Genomic DNA, 14,582 nt, shown 5'->3' on the forward strand with positions numbered 1-14,582 from the left:
GTGAACATAACTGTGATTCAGATAAAGGGGAAGTGTAATTAAATGGAGGTTGGATAAACGAGATTATCATGGAAAGGTTTCCCAGCACAGTACCGGGAGGTTTTAAGATGTGGAGGCAGACGCGTGTACATGATCTGGAAGTCGAGACGGCACCGCCGCTAGATCCCCTGGGTGCTCCACCATTATGGAAGGTTGTCCACGCTGCCATGCCATGTGGCAACACGGGCAACAACAACAGGCAATAAATTGAGTTAATTTTGAAGCCTATTTTGCCCGCAACTGTAATTGGCAAGTGATCTCCCTGTCTGCATCCCAAACCCCAAGATTTCTCATTCCTGCTGTTCCCCATTTTCCCTGCTGTGGCGGGGAGCAGCTGGGTGGGAGCTTGGGTGCTGGCCAAGGCTAAGCTGCTGCAGTACAGCTCTGGGATGGAGAAAGTGAGGGCATCCCACCCCCAGCCAGAGGGACAAGGGTACGTGTGCTCTCCCCACGCCGCCACCTCAGGCAAACGCTTGTACCAAAGCATATACAGCAAACTTTTATATAGATAGGTAAATATTTGTACTTGCCATATATGACAACTAAACCTGACATTTTCTATTAATTTAAAATCCCTGATACTTTCTTTTAGATGTCCTGTGTCATCTCCTTTATGTAGATAATTATAAGCTTACTTACTAGTTTTTTTCCATAACTGGTATTATTTTTTATGTGGATATTTAAAATGAAATGCAGTAGTTTGATTCTGAACATTGAGAGGAAAACAGAGGCTTCCCAAACTGAACTGCTTTGCTGAAACAGGTGCCTGTGCTCATTTCTTTTATTTGTTGAGTTAAAAATGTCCCTTGACGACCCATGTGAGATGAAAGGAATCAAATGTATTCCTCCTAGGACAACCAAAAGGCTTAGAAACAAGCTTTTCAAATTTCTTTTTCTTTCCTTTACTTGCAAAATATTTTTGCTAGATTTTTAACTTTTAACTATATATCATTATTAAGAACATCTAAATATACTGAATTTGAATACAGGATGGTATTAATTCACATTCTTCTATAATTTGCATAGATTATTTTACATAGAACAAAAACCTGAGAATTTACTAAGAAAAACTATCAAATACTTCTGCTGTTCAATTATTTACAGTAGAGTTTGGAATCATTGTTTCATAATCTTTGGTATAGTATATCATAATGATATATATTCCCAGCTGCCTAAGGAGAATGTGCACTGTAGTTTTATTATTCTCTATTCTGAGCAAGTGAACATCTCTCTGGAGACTAAGCCTTTTTTTCTCACCCCAAAAAATAGAGAGGAACTTTTTGTTTTCAAATTTCTCTGTTTTTCCACTGCCAACTGTACTCTAGATCTTCAAGCAGACTTCATAACCCCATATATAGAGGCCGATTTTGAGCCTTTACTGTCATCTTTAAACTTGCTCCTCAAAATATTTTATCCTTTAAATTTTCTATATATTTTTTTTTAAAAACTTTGTGCTTTCCTTATGTATTTCCATCAGTTTGCAGGCTATAATGAATCCTAAAAGTGGGCTTTGACTCCAAATGTGCCCCAAATGTTTTTTGGACTTAATCTTAGGTTAGGTTGCTGATAATTTACACATTGGAATAATCCGACGAGTATCAGGATGGATGTCATCCCTTGTGACAGTAAGATGAGGCTGAGTACAAAACGAATTGAAACTAGTTATGGAAACCCCCAGCACATCTCCTTTGTCTTTTCATTTCTGCAGTTGGCATGTGATACAATAATTGCCTTGTTGACATTCCTGTCTTCTCTGCTTGCTAAGTGAGTTTGTTGAAGTTTCTTGTACCAGACATGCATTTATTTGCAACTATTCCCAAGATCATGACTCCATTGCCTAAGTTGGTGGTTGCTGCAACTTGATTTCCATACTGGAATTATTGATGGATCAAGGTCATTTTTAAACTCAATCGGTCATGCACGACAACATTTTTCTTTTCCAGTCTAAAATCCTATTTTCTTTGCATGACCTTCTGTTTACTGAAGCTTAGTAAAAGAGTCATCATTTTTTGATATTTTAAAGTTTTCACAAAATTAATTTCCTGAAGGTATATTTCTTTTTGTCACGATGCAGCAAGCATACACAGGACCTAGACTCAAATAGAGGTCTTACAGATGAAATAGAGGTCTTGTAGATGACAGAGCAACATTATTATTCCCACAAACCAGCTCAAAGGATGCTGGCTGCCTATAGTATAAACACAAGTTTTGGCATCCACAAAAATTAAGGCAGAGATGGGAAAGTTAAGACCAAGTTGCACACCTACCTCAAGTACATTTTGAGTAGCCTGCCATACAATGTTTCTGGAAAAAACAGCATTTCACTGGTGACTGACGTATTTTCATTTCCTAAAGGAGATGGGGTTTTATATATATATGTGTGTATATATATATATTGATTAATTCTTCAATGATCAAGACTTAACTCTGGAAAATGTGTTTAATTTCCAGGAAAATGTCATTGTTTTAGCTCTGACTCCCTGGCGGTTATTTTTTTCCACGGGTTTAGTAAAAATAACATGACAGTTTTACATCGGAAAGTAGAGCATACGCTATAATTTTGTGCTTTCCCAGAGAAAAAAAGAGAAAGCAGCTTGAAAAAGGAAACACTAAAATATTTATTGCTTGTATTTACCAAAAAGTGAATCCCAGCGACTTTGTTTTCTCCCCAGACGAGCACCCTCCGGTGAGAGGACGGAGCACTCTGCGCTGCTTGCCATGCAGAAGGAGCTCTGCACGGCTTACTGAAAGCACAATCATCTGGTGAAGCAGGGACAACTTTTTAAGGAACAATCTAGGCTAACAGCCTTCACAATTACAACTGGGCATTCTAAAACACTACGGTTAAACTCCGTGAACGCAGCTGTTCTCCTACAGTGCAAAACTACCACCGGGTAAAGCAGTACTGCAGAAGAGATCGATGTTCTCTAAAAGACATGTCTTGCTGGACTAACCTTCTTCATCTAATTTTGATGGCGTCCCCATATATTTGCTTGCTTTAAACAGGATTTGAGAAAATAATTTTTTAAACATGGATTCCAGCTTGGTCCATAGGGACAAACGGAACCTCAGCCTCATGAGGAATATGGAAAGAAGTAACTAGTTCCCACAAGGCTTTTATGTTAGCAAGAGCCATTTAACTTCTTTTTCTGCAGCCAAACTACTTACACATAAAACTAATAGCCTTGAAATCTCATGGGGCTTAAATAATCTGGCTGGTGATAAGCATCTGGCTAGGAGGAGGATGATAAATCAAGCTATGAAGTTCCTATTTTTTTTTCTTCACTGAAGAGATTTGATTAGAAAAAGGATTCCCAAAAGCTTTCCTCCACTGAGATTGGAAAGCACTTGAGCTTTGTATTTGTCATTTCTCCAAATTAAGAAGACTACTATATCTAAGTCCAGGTAAAGGTGGCTTTCTTCTGCTGCTTCTTTTATTTTGTCTTCATTTTATCAAGCACAGTGCCAGCTTTTTCACAAAGCAGCAAAAGTTATCTCCTTTAGAGTTGTGTCCCCCTATGCGAAACAGATAAAGAAGCATACTCTTGTATATCTATCTATTTAGCTAGTGAGGTGATGCAGGCAGTAAAAAAAAAATCATGAGGAGCACTTTATGAACTGGGGACACATCCTGATAAATACTACTTCTAGACATGGACAAGACAGGAAGGAGAGAAGTTTAAATGGAATATTGTGTTTTTCAGAACACTGTGAAGGTAATCATATTTAAGGCTAGTTTTCTTAAAGACACACCAGTGAAGATCTCACTGCCATTTGCCTTCCTCAACATTTTGTAGGTGTATGCTCATGCCTCTTACTGCTGCATTTAGCTAGCATTTTGGTAACTTGAAAGCAAGTATATACTGATGCAGTACACTACTTATTGGGCTTTCCATAGAAAATTTGGTTATTCCATAGAAAAGGCGGCTTGAATGAAAATACCAAATGTTCTCCTGAAATTACAGGAGAACATTTCTAGAGCTAAAAATCCCTCCATTAACGTGGCCAACAGGAGAGTAATTAGGACTGGGTGGTAAAAAGACCACCTGTGTTACACAATTCATGCAGGGGCACAACCCGTGCCACCGATTATAAATATGTGAATGACAGAACCTAATTACAGATACCGAGATCTTTCTCCTTTCTCTCTGTGGGGGTGATGATGTTGAGGGAGGCAGCCAAGAGGAAAGGAGATTGTCAGACATGGGGCTGTGAGTGCTATAGCTCCCCTAGCCTGTGAATAACCTTTAGACCTAACCATGACAGGGTGTGTAATGCACCTTCATCAGAGAGGACGACTGAAGGCACCCTGAAAGGGCTCTGTACCCCATCCCAACAGGGGCACGCTGACTGAATTGCTATGTTCCTTGCACTCCAACAAAATAAAACCGGGTTAAGCCTTAGTTAGAAAAGAGCTATTCGCAGTTCCTGGAGATAATTACAACTTTACATTTATAATGGCAATTTTATTTTCCCCCTTTTTAGAAGCAAAATATTGTCCTGCCTCTCTAGTATTCCGCTATTTACGTAGCCGGATGATATACAAAGATGATTCATACATGGTGTATACTTCCACTGCAGCTTCTTCCCAGCCTGTGAGAAGTTTTGTTTCTTATGAAGGGTACGGAGGGTGCCACTACGGCCGTGTATGCTGCCGCTTTGAGCCAGTGTGCTCACCCACCTGCTGCCTCGCAACTCCACAGGAGAAAGATGAATTGTGAAAACGACAACGGCGCATTCCATGTAAGTATAGGATTAGAAAAATTTTATTTATGACCCTGTCATATTGGGCCTACCCTAACCAAAAATAAACTTGAAAGTAATCCCCTGACTTGTTTCTCTGGATTCTCCAGTTTCTTGAAATGCAGTGAATAAACCAGAGGTTCATACTTTGCATTCAGACACTCAGAGCTGCATGGAAAAATCGCGAAGGTCCCTTGCACTGTGGACAACCCCACATCCACCTGTGCCTTTTAAATTATACTCCTGTCTCTTCCTTATTACTAGTTCTGGTCTGTCTCCATTTTTCTCACACAGGTCGGGACTGGTTGCCAAAGGGCCAGACAGAATCATTATGTTGACTTTGCCAAGACTTCTTCTAACACCAGTAACTGTAGCATTTATTCCCAGCTAGGGAAATGGGAAATGACAAGGGCCCTTAGTGCAAGAACTACAGTACTGACAGCTTTACAGACAACTTTAAGAACTTCTGTTCTGATGTCTCAAAGGGACCAAAGAACCAGGGATCCGATTTCCAAATAGACAGTTCTTTCACACAATCCTTGAAGTACATTATATTTCTATGGATGCCAGGAAGTCCTTGCTACCTACAAATAAATCTCATCTCAAATAATCGAATTCTTATTCTGTTTTCTCAAGCTGAAGCCAAACACGCACATTAACCACAATGGCCAATTCTTGCTGTTTTACCACAAGCCTGATGTAGAATTTCACCTACCTGCACTGTTGGAAAAACATCATTATATGAGGCCAGCATCTTTTCCTTCCCAGAAAGTCTCTGGTCCTGACAGTTTCTTCAGTGCAAACAAGGCTCTAAAACAAGACAAAAGAAAACCTATCGGCTGGCCTATGTTTGCTATAACTGTACCATTTACTATAAATAATGCTTTTTACATCTTGCTTTAGGAAGCAGTCCTTTCTCCAGCAGTGAAGCCCACTGAAAACAAGCCACAGCTGGATTAATAAAAAAGCAAAGCTGGGACGCAGACTTAGAGGGAAAAACATAGCCTGTCAGTTCTGTCGTTGATGTGGAGGTTTACAATGGCTTTCAGGCAGCTTGATATGGTAGAAACTCATAAAGGAAGGGCAAAAATAGTATTACATTTTCTAGTTTAAACTGTGTATTTTTATATAGTCTTGCTTTGTAAAAGATGAAGAATGATAACATTTTTATCAAGGTATAGTATGGCCTTAAGGCTAGTAATCTTAGTAACAGATTATAAACTTATATAGCTTGCACTATTTCTGACGTGCTCTGACAAACCTGCCCCATCTCGCATTCACGACAAAACTCTTGCAGAGGTGGTTTTCGGTAACCACCGTGGTACGACACATAGCTACTGGACATAACCCACGGCAGGTAAATGTCACATGTAAATGCTCTCAGTCTGTACGGCAGCGGGTTGCAATGAAACAATGAGAGCCTCAGATATTTTCCTTTTAATGGATTATAAATCAATTAATTAGGTTGGTTTGAAAATTTCTTCTGGAACAGAAGTTTTGGCAAGCGTAATGCTAAGAATTAGGAAGTCCTAAGTCAAAAGGTGCTACTGAAGCTGTGGATGCCCCATCCCTGGAGGTTTTCAAGGACAGGCTGGATGAGGCTTTAAACAACCCGGTCTAGTGGGAGGTGTCCCTGCCCAGAGCAGGGGATCTTCAAGGTCCCTTCCAACCCAAATCATTCTATGATTCTATGACTCTACTGCTTTCAAGAAAATAACATGAAGAACAATGGGAGTCAATTGCTTTCATTATTTTATGGCCTTTCCAGATGGCCATTAATGATGTCGATAACTGTAGGTAAAAATTAAAGTTTACTTGATGGCGACATATCAAGCACCACAATTTCTCACACTTACAATAGGCAGCCACCAACACAGACTTCCATAGCTTTTGACTATGTGTAAAATTGTGGGATGTCAGTCTTGATAAGCATCCACTGAGGGATGAAAGGAAGCACACAAATTTATAACTCTGCTGAAACTAATGGATACGGTATCACTTTTGTCAGTCTCAACTGATGTTCGAAATTTTATAAGAATCCCTTTGGCCTGCACAGTGTAAAAGTCGGTTATACTGTATACAGTGTAGAAACTCCAAAATGCCTTGCAGTTTAACACGGATGGACATTGGTGGCTGCCCTGCTCACAAACTGGGATGAACGCATGATTCCTCTTCATTGAATACTTTCAAACAATACGAGGATCTGACCGAAGTCGAGGTTGTAGGGCTTAATATAAAGCAAAGTTGTCCAGGTTCAATGAAGTATTATGTTTAGTTGTTACGATTATGCAAATGAGATTACTGGGAGACAGATGGACAGGATGGCTAAAATCCAGTAAAGTATTACCAAAGGTCTATATATGATATTTGTGGCACTTTACACTCTATGAGGGAACATTGTATGAACTTTAGAACAGTCCAAATGTACCATTAAAGGAACTTGGAATAAGGACTGATAACTGAACATCAGTGTATGCTTAATGGCAGGATAATTCAATAGTGAACTAAAAAGCTCGTAACATATGATAGGTAGCTACAGAAAAATGCATTAGTTGGTGTTTAAGGAAGTGGTTAAATGTGAGAAGCTAGAGCTTGAAATTTTTTGGTTGGTGCTGCTTGACAAATAGGCACAACTGAGTCTGATTATTAATACACAGGGTCATGCCTGCTATCATCTGCCACATCACACTAAGGAAGAAACCCAGGTGAGGTATTTGCTCATAAGTTAAGCTTTTTGGTTTGGGTAAACCTATATGAATCTGAATCTCAGGAGATTTAGATTAGTTAAGTTAATGGAAAAACTGTGGGCAGTGCTGAGCAGTTACAATACTGTCATTAGTTAGCAGAGCAGCATGGGAAACATTGGAAGGAGCAGACAGTACTGCTGTTCTGTGTGCTGTTAATCTATTTAGAAGATACCAATATTGAAGTCTTTATCTTCAGCCATTTGCCAAGAATCTGTGTCTCCGCAGTCCATATTCTTACAGTCTTTGGGACAGATCCCCTTTGCATCACTAACATTCTTATTTTACCTTCTTATCTACACAAAGATATTCAGAATGAAAACAGTGAGTTTGTCTACACTTACAATATCACTTTCTTTATTGCAGTGCTAGTAGGAAATCCAAGCAAAGGAAGACAAAAAGCTCCCCATCCAAACCTAAAATCTAGGAAGACTCAGTTTTTGGGTGTGAAGAAGTATTATCCAGCATTAAACTGTTTATTATGAGCCATTATTTTCCTATGTCAAAAGTATTTGCCGTAAGTGATGGCTTGGCTCTACTATTTTTCATTGGCTTCACTTCAAATCCTGTATCGGTTCTTACAAAAGACCTTAATGGAGGCCCTGAGAGGCTATGTCCTGTAACACAGCCCCAAAGCTGCAAGATACAATTGAGAACACCGAACAATTCACGTGTAGACTGGCTACACCAGTATCATCCAGTACTCAATGAGATGAGGCAGCAACTTTGATTGTTGGCTATCTGTTGTCTTCTACGACAATGGTTCTTCTAGGATAGGTGTCAACATCCACAAATATGTAGCGGACCTCAAATCTTCCTTTCTCAGGATTCTGCAAGGAAAACAATTTAAGGCTTGGTTGTTTTTTTTCCTCTTTGGTAGTTTAAATTCAGGATTAAGCTTATCAGCTATATCAAGCAATTATACATACCTCTTTGACTTCCACATGGACTGTTCCCCGCTTCCCTGATTCAAAGCCCTCAATATAGAACTTCAAACGCATATATTTCAGTCCATCCTTTACGTATTCAATGTGACTAAAAACAGCAAAACAAAACAAAAACCCAACCCACACAGCAAGGATACATATTATATACTAGTTAAACTTCAAATTTAAACTTCTTATTTAGAGAAGCTGCGTAACTATTTTTTGAGAAAGTGTGTTCCGATGCAGTCCTTATGCTACCATGGGTTCCTTCTCTACTGCTCTTCCCAAGCTTTACAGTGAACATGTAAGGACTAGTGCAGTTAGAGGAACTAGTCAGAAGCTGAGGATTAACAGATGAAGTTCTTAAACATCCTCACTCTAGTCCTCCCCTCAAAAATCAACAGCAATCCAATGCCTGAAGATTCTGTAATTTCCTTGTATTTATTCTGAAGAACCCCCAGATTCAGAGCCTAGAAAGGAACACCCATATCACCAAGACTCCAAGGCGTTTTCTTAGGCACTTAAAACTAAGTTACCAAGCCAAACCAGACAGAATGCTTTATCAACTTAATTATCAGGTTGGTTAAATCACATCAAAACAGTTTACTATATGCTTTACTTATTTTGGCAATAATTTTGTTCTACTGAAGTTGCATAACTTTGGCACTGGTATATCTCCAACCGAAATGCTGATATTTAGTCTGGAGTTAGGTTGTGCTCAAATATTAGATAAACAGAAAGGTCACATCATTTTTGAGGCGACCACTTTCAGAAACTAACGGTCAAACTAGAGTTCTGGTGCCAATTCCTGTTTCCTACTGAAATTACTAACTGCTGCATACTACCAAGCTCTTATTTCCATCAATCATGCCCAGATACACACTGTGTGAATTAAACTTCTAATATAGTTTAAAATGACATGATGGGTTACACAGAACAAAGATGAATGAAGAGCCTTACTGCAGTACATTCACATTCAGTGTTCATACACATAATATCTGTACATTTTTGAGACATTTAAGGTCATCCTTACACCGCAGACACAAACGCTATAATCTTACAAAATCCTCAGCTCAACAATTTATTTGAAATACTAGACTTTCAAAATAACAGAAATGAAACAGTAGGAAAGCTGACAGTGCATTCACTTATTTACCTAGTTTATTTTACAGACAGATATTTAGAACATTTGTGCATATCCTTTTTGTTTAGCAGCTCCACTCTAAACACTTTTTCACAGAGTCTAGTCAAAAGATAAACTTCCACCAGTAAAATTCACCTTCCTCGAGAAAAAAAAATAAATTTCAATTTCATGGTTCAAGTTCTGTACCTGGGCTTATGTGTCATCCTACACGAAACCTCCTTGAATAAACTCAAGTCAAAGAACCCAATAAAGACAAAGCCCCTATTGGGTTATAGTGCAGGGAGGATTTACATTTTGTAATAATCAGTTCTGTTGCTTTCCTCAAAAGAAGAATAACAGACATGCTCATGAATGGTTCAGGTGAGAGATGTTCTGTTAAATACATGGTAGAGATGTGGCCTCAAGTACCAAAAAGCAATATAATAAATAGGACGCAAATACTGCAGATCAGCTCGGCATAATATAATCACTGCAGTGACTACAACCTGTACAGTCAGACCTGCTCTTTCTGGCCTGATAAGGATTACTGCTTTGAAAGGAGAAAAACTCTCAAAAAACCAATTTTTCACAGAAAAATTTCACTCTATTTGAGGGTTTCAGACTGCACACTTCAGTCAGATCCCTGCTCCACAGATGCACGCCTACGCCACTGTACTACTCTCTTCAGACTCATCCTATTTTTTTGGAGAGATCAGCTCTATGCTTTCTGTGCTGACCTTTGCTTGTTTTGAGGCACTCAGAATTGCTGTTTTATATTGCATATGCACTGTATTTAGTGGTATGTGCCATGCAAGAGGTTCTACAAAAACCTGCTTTCATTTGCACTCAAAAGTGACAGTACATCACATACAGTTCATTAATCTAGACCTAACTTGCTTTGATGTGACCCAAAATGTTTTTGCTGTGAAAAAACTACTGTCTGTACGGGGCAAACACCAAAGGGTACCTGACAAGCTGTCGTCTTCCTCTTCTTGTTGCCTCCCCATAACCTTTAATAGATTCACCAAAAACACCAATTATCTACAAGAGAGAAGAGGTTTGAGTTGTCAGAAGGTATCACATTCAAACAGATATTCCAGTATCAGCTCACACCCCTGCTGTGAATGTGTTTTCTTTCAACAAAATGCCCCTTGTAAGTCTGATGTGTCAAGAATAGAAGAGTTTATGAAAGAAGATAGTGTAAGGAAAATTCCTCTGTTTTCCAGTGCTTTTTTTACTGTCACATATTAAATGTCTGAAATAAATCCTACTAGTATCTTCCATTTGTACCGTCCTCTGAGATTATGACATTTTAATCTCCCTTCTTACTGTCTATTTTATACTTTACTGACATTTTGTGTAAAAAGGGAAAAAAGCATTAAATACTTGCTCATATCTCCTCCAAGAGAATATGTTCCAAAGTTTAAAATGCAAATGCGTTCCCCTTCATGTTATCTAAAAACCACTACCACTTAAGAAACTCAATTATTTTTCTGTTTGGGTTTTTTTTTTTTCAGATCTGTAATGCCAGACCAAATTAACCTAGTTTTAAACTGTGTAAATACTGGACAGTTGTTTTAATTCCACAAATTTGCTCCAAAGCACTTGTCACTTCATTTCTAGGTTATCCTCAGTGGCATCTGTGGCAATCTTGTTTGAAAGCTATTCCATGCACTTCGTGTTTTGCCTGAAGAAGTAGTTTTTAGAATTTAGTTTTAGATGGATTGTTGTTTACATCTAGCTATCTCATGCGACTGTGTGATCACATGACTGTTCTCTTTCTCTTTTCCCCGTCAGCCACAGAAATGCTAATCGTGTTTCAAAGGAAGAGTTTAAATTCCTGAATACTTATGCAGTGCTTCGCAGAATGACAGAACCTCGACAGAAGAACTGAGTAAAGGCAGCCAGGCTAGACCTACAAAACTTAAGTGAGACCAGTTGTCTCCCTGGACTGCAGAACTCTAAGTACTACACTTAGTAGCCACTCAGGTATGTCTATAAGACTTTCTTTATGCTCCGAAGGGGCAGACACTCTATTTGCATCAGTTGTGCTGTGATACACTCCTTTAACTTGGTTTTTAGCAGGCTAATTTACTCAGGCTCAGTGCTTGCATTAACTTGTCCTAATTTAGGCTCCAAATTGGAGCTGACCCACCTCTGACCAGCTAAAAGCATCAGCAGATCTGCTGGTGTTTGCCTGCTGAGCACCATGTGCTTCCTTCTGTAGCTTTGCTTGTGAGATTCCTTGTGCAAACTTTTGAGTCAAAGAGAGACAGGAACCACTGGGAAACAAACTCATGACTAAGGTTCAAAAACCAACCTCAGGGTGAGATCTGCATTTCTCCAAGGCATCTCCATAGATCTTACTTGGACTAGAAGAAGAGAATAGCTCTTTAAAAATCACATAGAACAAACCACCTGTAACAGAAACAACAGCAAATGGAATGACAACTAATCAAACCAGATGGAATTAATGAAAAGCGCCTTCTGATAAAGAATACAATTTTCAAAAATAACCTGTAACACCAATTCCAACAAGCACCACAATAAAGTAGGTAAAGTCTCTTCCAGCTTCTTTCACTGAAATAGACAGAAAACAATGCAGAAGTTACAACCTTGGATAGTTAAGACTTGCATAGCTTATATTAATGCTCTTATATTAGTCTACAGCTCAAGTAGCATTTTGGCAGAAGAAAAAATTCCAAAAACAGCTTCCATAATGCCTCATCACTAAAAGAAAGAGACCACAGAATGTCTTTTATGTTGTGCGGGGCATATTTATATCTCTAGTAAGCCTTATTACTTTCTATTTTCCTACTAGGTATTTTCAAGACCCAGAAGAGCACCAATTATTACTTTTCATGTAGCATGAGAGCTAGTTTCTTTAAGAAATAATGAGGTATTTAGCACTGCAGTATTCGAGCTACCATATAAACGCTATCATTGCAATTCTCATGCAAAGAAAGAAAAAGTAAAAATAAAAAAGCGTAAGCTTATAAATTGCACACAGGGAAAATGACTGATTTTATTTATTCTCAATCAAACGAACAATAAAAAGGAGGGACATTAGACCAAAGTATGTACTTGATTTATTGAGCCCACCAACTGCAGTTTATCTGATTAGGTTTTATCTATTAGTTTTGACCTAATGTACTAGTAAAAGCGTCAGCACATACTGCAAAAAAAAAGTCATATGAGATTCTCTGTTGCAAAATATTTTTGAGAACCTGCGAAGAGACTACTGACTTGTTTCACTGATAAAGCGTGCCTTTCCGTGAAGTACAAGTTACCAAGGAAACGTCAATAACCACTTTTCCTGCCGCCTTCTAATCGGCAAGGATGTTTTTCATAAACCTTTTCAAAGCACTTAGAATTTCTGAGGCTAATTACTGTTCACTGAAATGAATGAGAGCAACCGAAGCGACAGCCATCCTATGGCGAAACTAGTACCACGTGCAGAGCTTTGACAATTTTGCGGGAAGTAAACTTGTTTTAACAGCATCGAGGCAGGCTGCGTGTGATGGGTTTTCCTTTTGGAAACGGAAATGAGGAACTACTACATCTTCCTACATCTTACCCCTGATGTGACCTAAACGCTAGCTCAACGAGCTGTCTGCAAGAAGCCACATAACTTTGTTCTGCTTGTGCAATACATACACTGAAACGCATCGATTGCTGCAAACACCATGGGAAAAGAAAAGGGGTTGTGGTTTTTCTGAGAATTGTGGGTTGGGGTTCTTTTCTTTTTTTTTTTTTAAATGTAGAGTATTGGAGATCTAAAAATCTCACAGCAGTAATTTTCCCCGTGCCAGCCCCTTTGAGCAGCGCCCGGTGTTCCCCCTCAGGAGGGACCGCAGCCCGCCTTACCTTTCTGAGCCGCCGACAGCACGGTTTCTTCTTTCCGACCCCTTTGCACCGACACGTATTTGCTATTATCGCCAGGTTTTTCACCCCTCAGCCCCCCGCCTTGTGTCCCGATACTCTGCCGGGCGGAGCGGAGCGGCGGGGCGGGCTGGGGCCGCCACCTCAGGCAGGGCCCCGGCCCCAACAGGGCCCAGCCGGGGGTGGCGAGTAGCCACCTCCCCAAGGAGGCCCGCAGCCGCCCGCCGCCCTGCATGCCGGGGCACGGCTCCCCAGCGCCCTCGCCGAGCTACGGCGGAGCTCAGCCGAGATACACGCAAAGTTCGGACCCCTCGGGGAAGAGTCAGGGCAGCCGAGCGCGACTCCGCGGCCGGCGCTCCAGGTCAGGGTCCCCCATTACCCTTTGCCCGCCGACGGCCGCCCCTCGCCGTCGCCCCGGCGGAACTCTCGGCGGCGGAGGGGAGGGAAAGAGGCGGTGGCGGCAGCGACGGGCCCTGGGAGCGGTAGTTTGAGCAGGCTCCCTCTTGCGCCCGCCGCTGGGAACGGCTCCCGGCAAGATCACTACAGCGACCGCCATGCCGAGCGCCGCCACCCGCCCTCACAGGGCGGGAGCCTGCAGGCCGTTAAACGGCAGCGGGGAAACGGGGGGGCTGCCCGTGGCACCGTGCGACTGCCATCCCGGTCACTCTTTTTTTTTTTTAAGCTGTTTTTTATTTTTTTCCATTTTTTCTTTTTTTTTCAACTGAGAAGACCGCGCTCCGTTGCGGAGCGGGAGGCTGGCGGGACGCCTTGTCGCAGCTCCCGACAGCGGCTCACGGCGGGAGTCGCCGCCGTCCCCCGGTGTATTAACGCTCTGCGTGCCCCCCGCACCGGAGCTCTCGGGAAGCCGGCGCCGCGCCGCGGCGGGCAGGGCGAAGTGCGGCGCTCATCCTTCCCCCGCGGGCAACCGGTCACGGCCGTCCCAACCCGGGTTCGCTCCGCCGGTGCGTTCGGCGCTTGCTCCGGCGGCTGTTGCAGCCGCTGAGGGGAGGCGGGGTCCCTTCTCTCCAGTTAAAAATAAACTTCATCTTAGGGGCGAACACCAATTCTTGCGGGGAGGCGGGCACCCGCAGGCTCCCCCTGGGCAGCGCTCCCAGACACCAGCCC

At 41.3% G+C, this 14,582-nt stretch overlaps 1 protein-coding gene across 1 annotated transcript; it reads right to left on the reverse strand.

Annotated features, from left to right (window-relative positions):
* Window positions 1–6,203: 6,203 nt before the first annotated feature.
* TIMM21 (translocase of inner mitochondrial membrane 21) lies at window positions 6,204–13,909 on the reverse strand. Its single transcript, XM_063326431.1, has 6 exons — window positions 13,443–13,909; window positions 12,093–12,155; window positions 11,896–11,993; window positions 10,543–10,616; window positions 8,456–8,561; window positions 6,204–8,356 (listed from the first exon to the last, which is right to left on the reverse strand). Exons 1-6 carry the CDS (start codon window positions 13,690–13,692, stop codon window positions 8,264–8,266), a joined length of 684 nt encoding a protein of 227 aa, XP_063182501.1. The 5' UTR covers window positions 13,693–13,909; the 3' UTR covers window positions 6,204–8,263.
* Between the last annotated feature and the right edge of the window lie 673 nt (window positions 13,910–14,582).

The sequence above is a fragment of the Chroicocephalus ridibundus genome, chromosome 2, assembly GCF_963924245.1.
Source record: "Chroicocephalus ridibundus chromosome 2, bChrRid1.1, whole genome shotgun sequence".
NCBI classification, from domain to species: domain Eukaryota; kingdom Metazoa; phylum Chordata; class Aves; order Charadriiformes; family Laridae; genus Chroicocephalus; species Chroicocephalus ridibundus.

What these genes read in the sequence shown, in the direction of transcription:
- TIMM21 (XM_063326431.1), bottom strand. Translation starts at nt 13,692, where the DNA reads ATGCAGGGCGGCGGGCGGCTGCGGGCCTCCTTGGGGAGGTGGCTACTC. An exon ending in AATGCAGATCTCACCCTGAG is followed by an intron (nt 10,617 to 11,895) that starts GTTGGTTTTTGA and finishes TCTCTCTTGTAG; the next exon opens with ATAATTGGTGTTTTTGGTGA. An exon ending in GGAAGACGACAGCTTGTCAG is followed by an intron (nt 8,562 to 10,542) that starts GTACCCTTTGGT and finishes TGCTGTTTTTAG; the next exon opens with TCACATTGAATACGTAAAGG.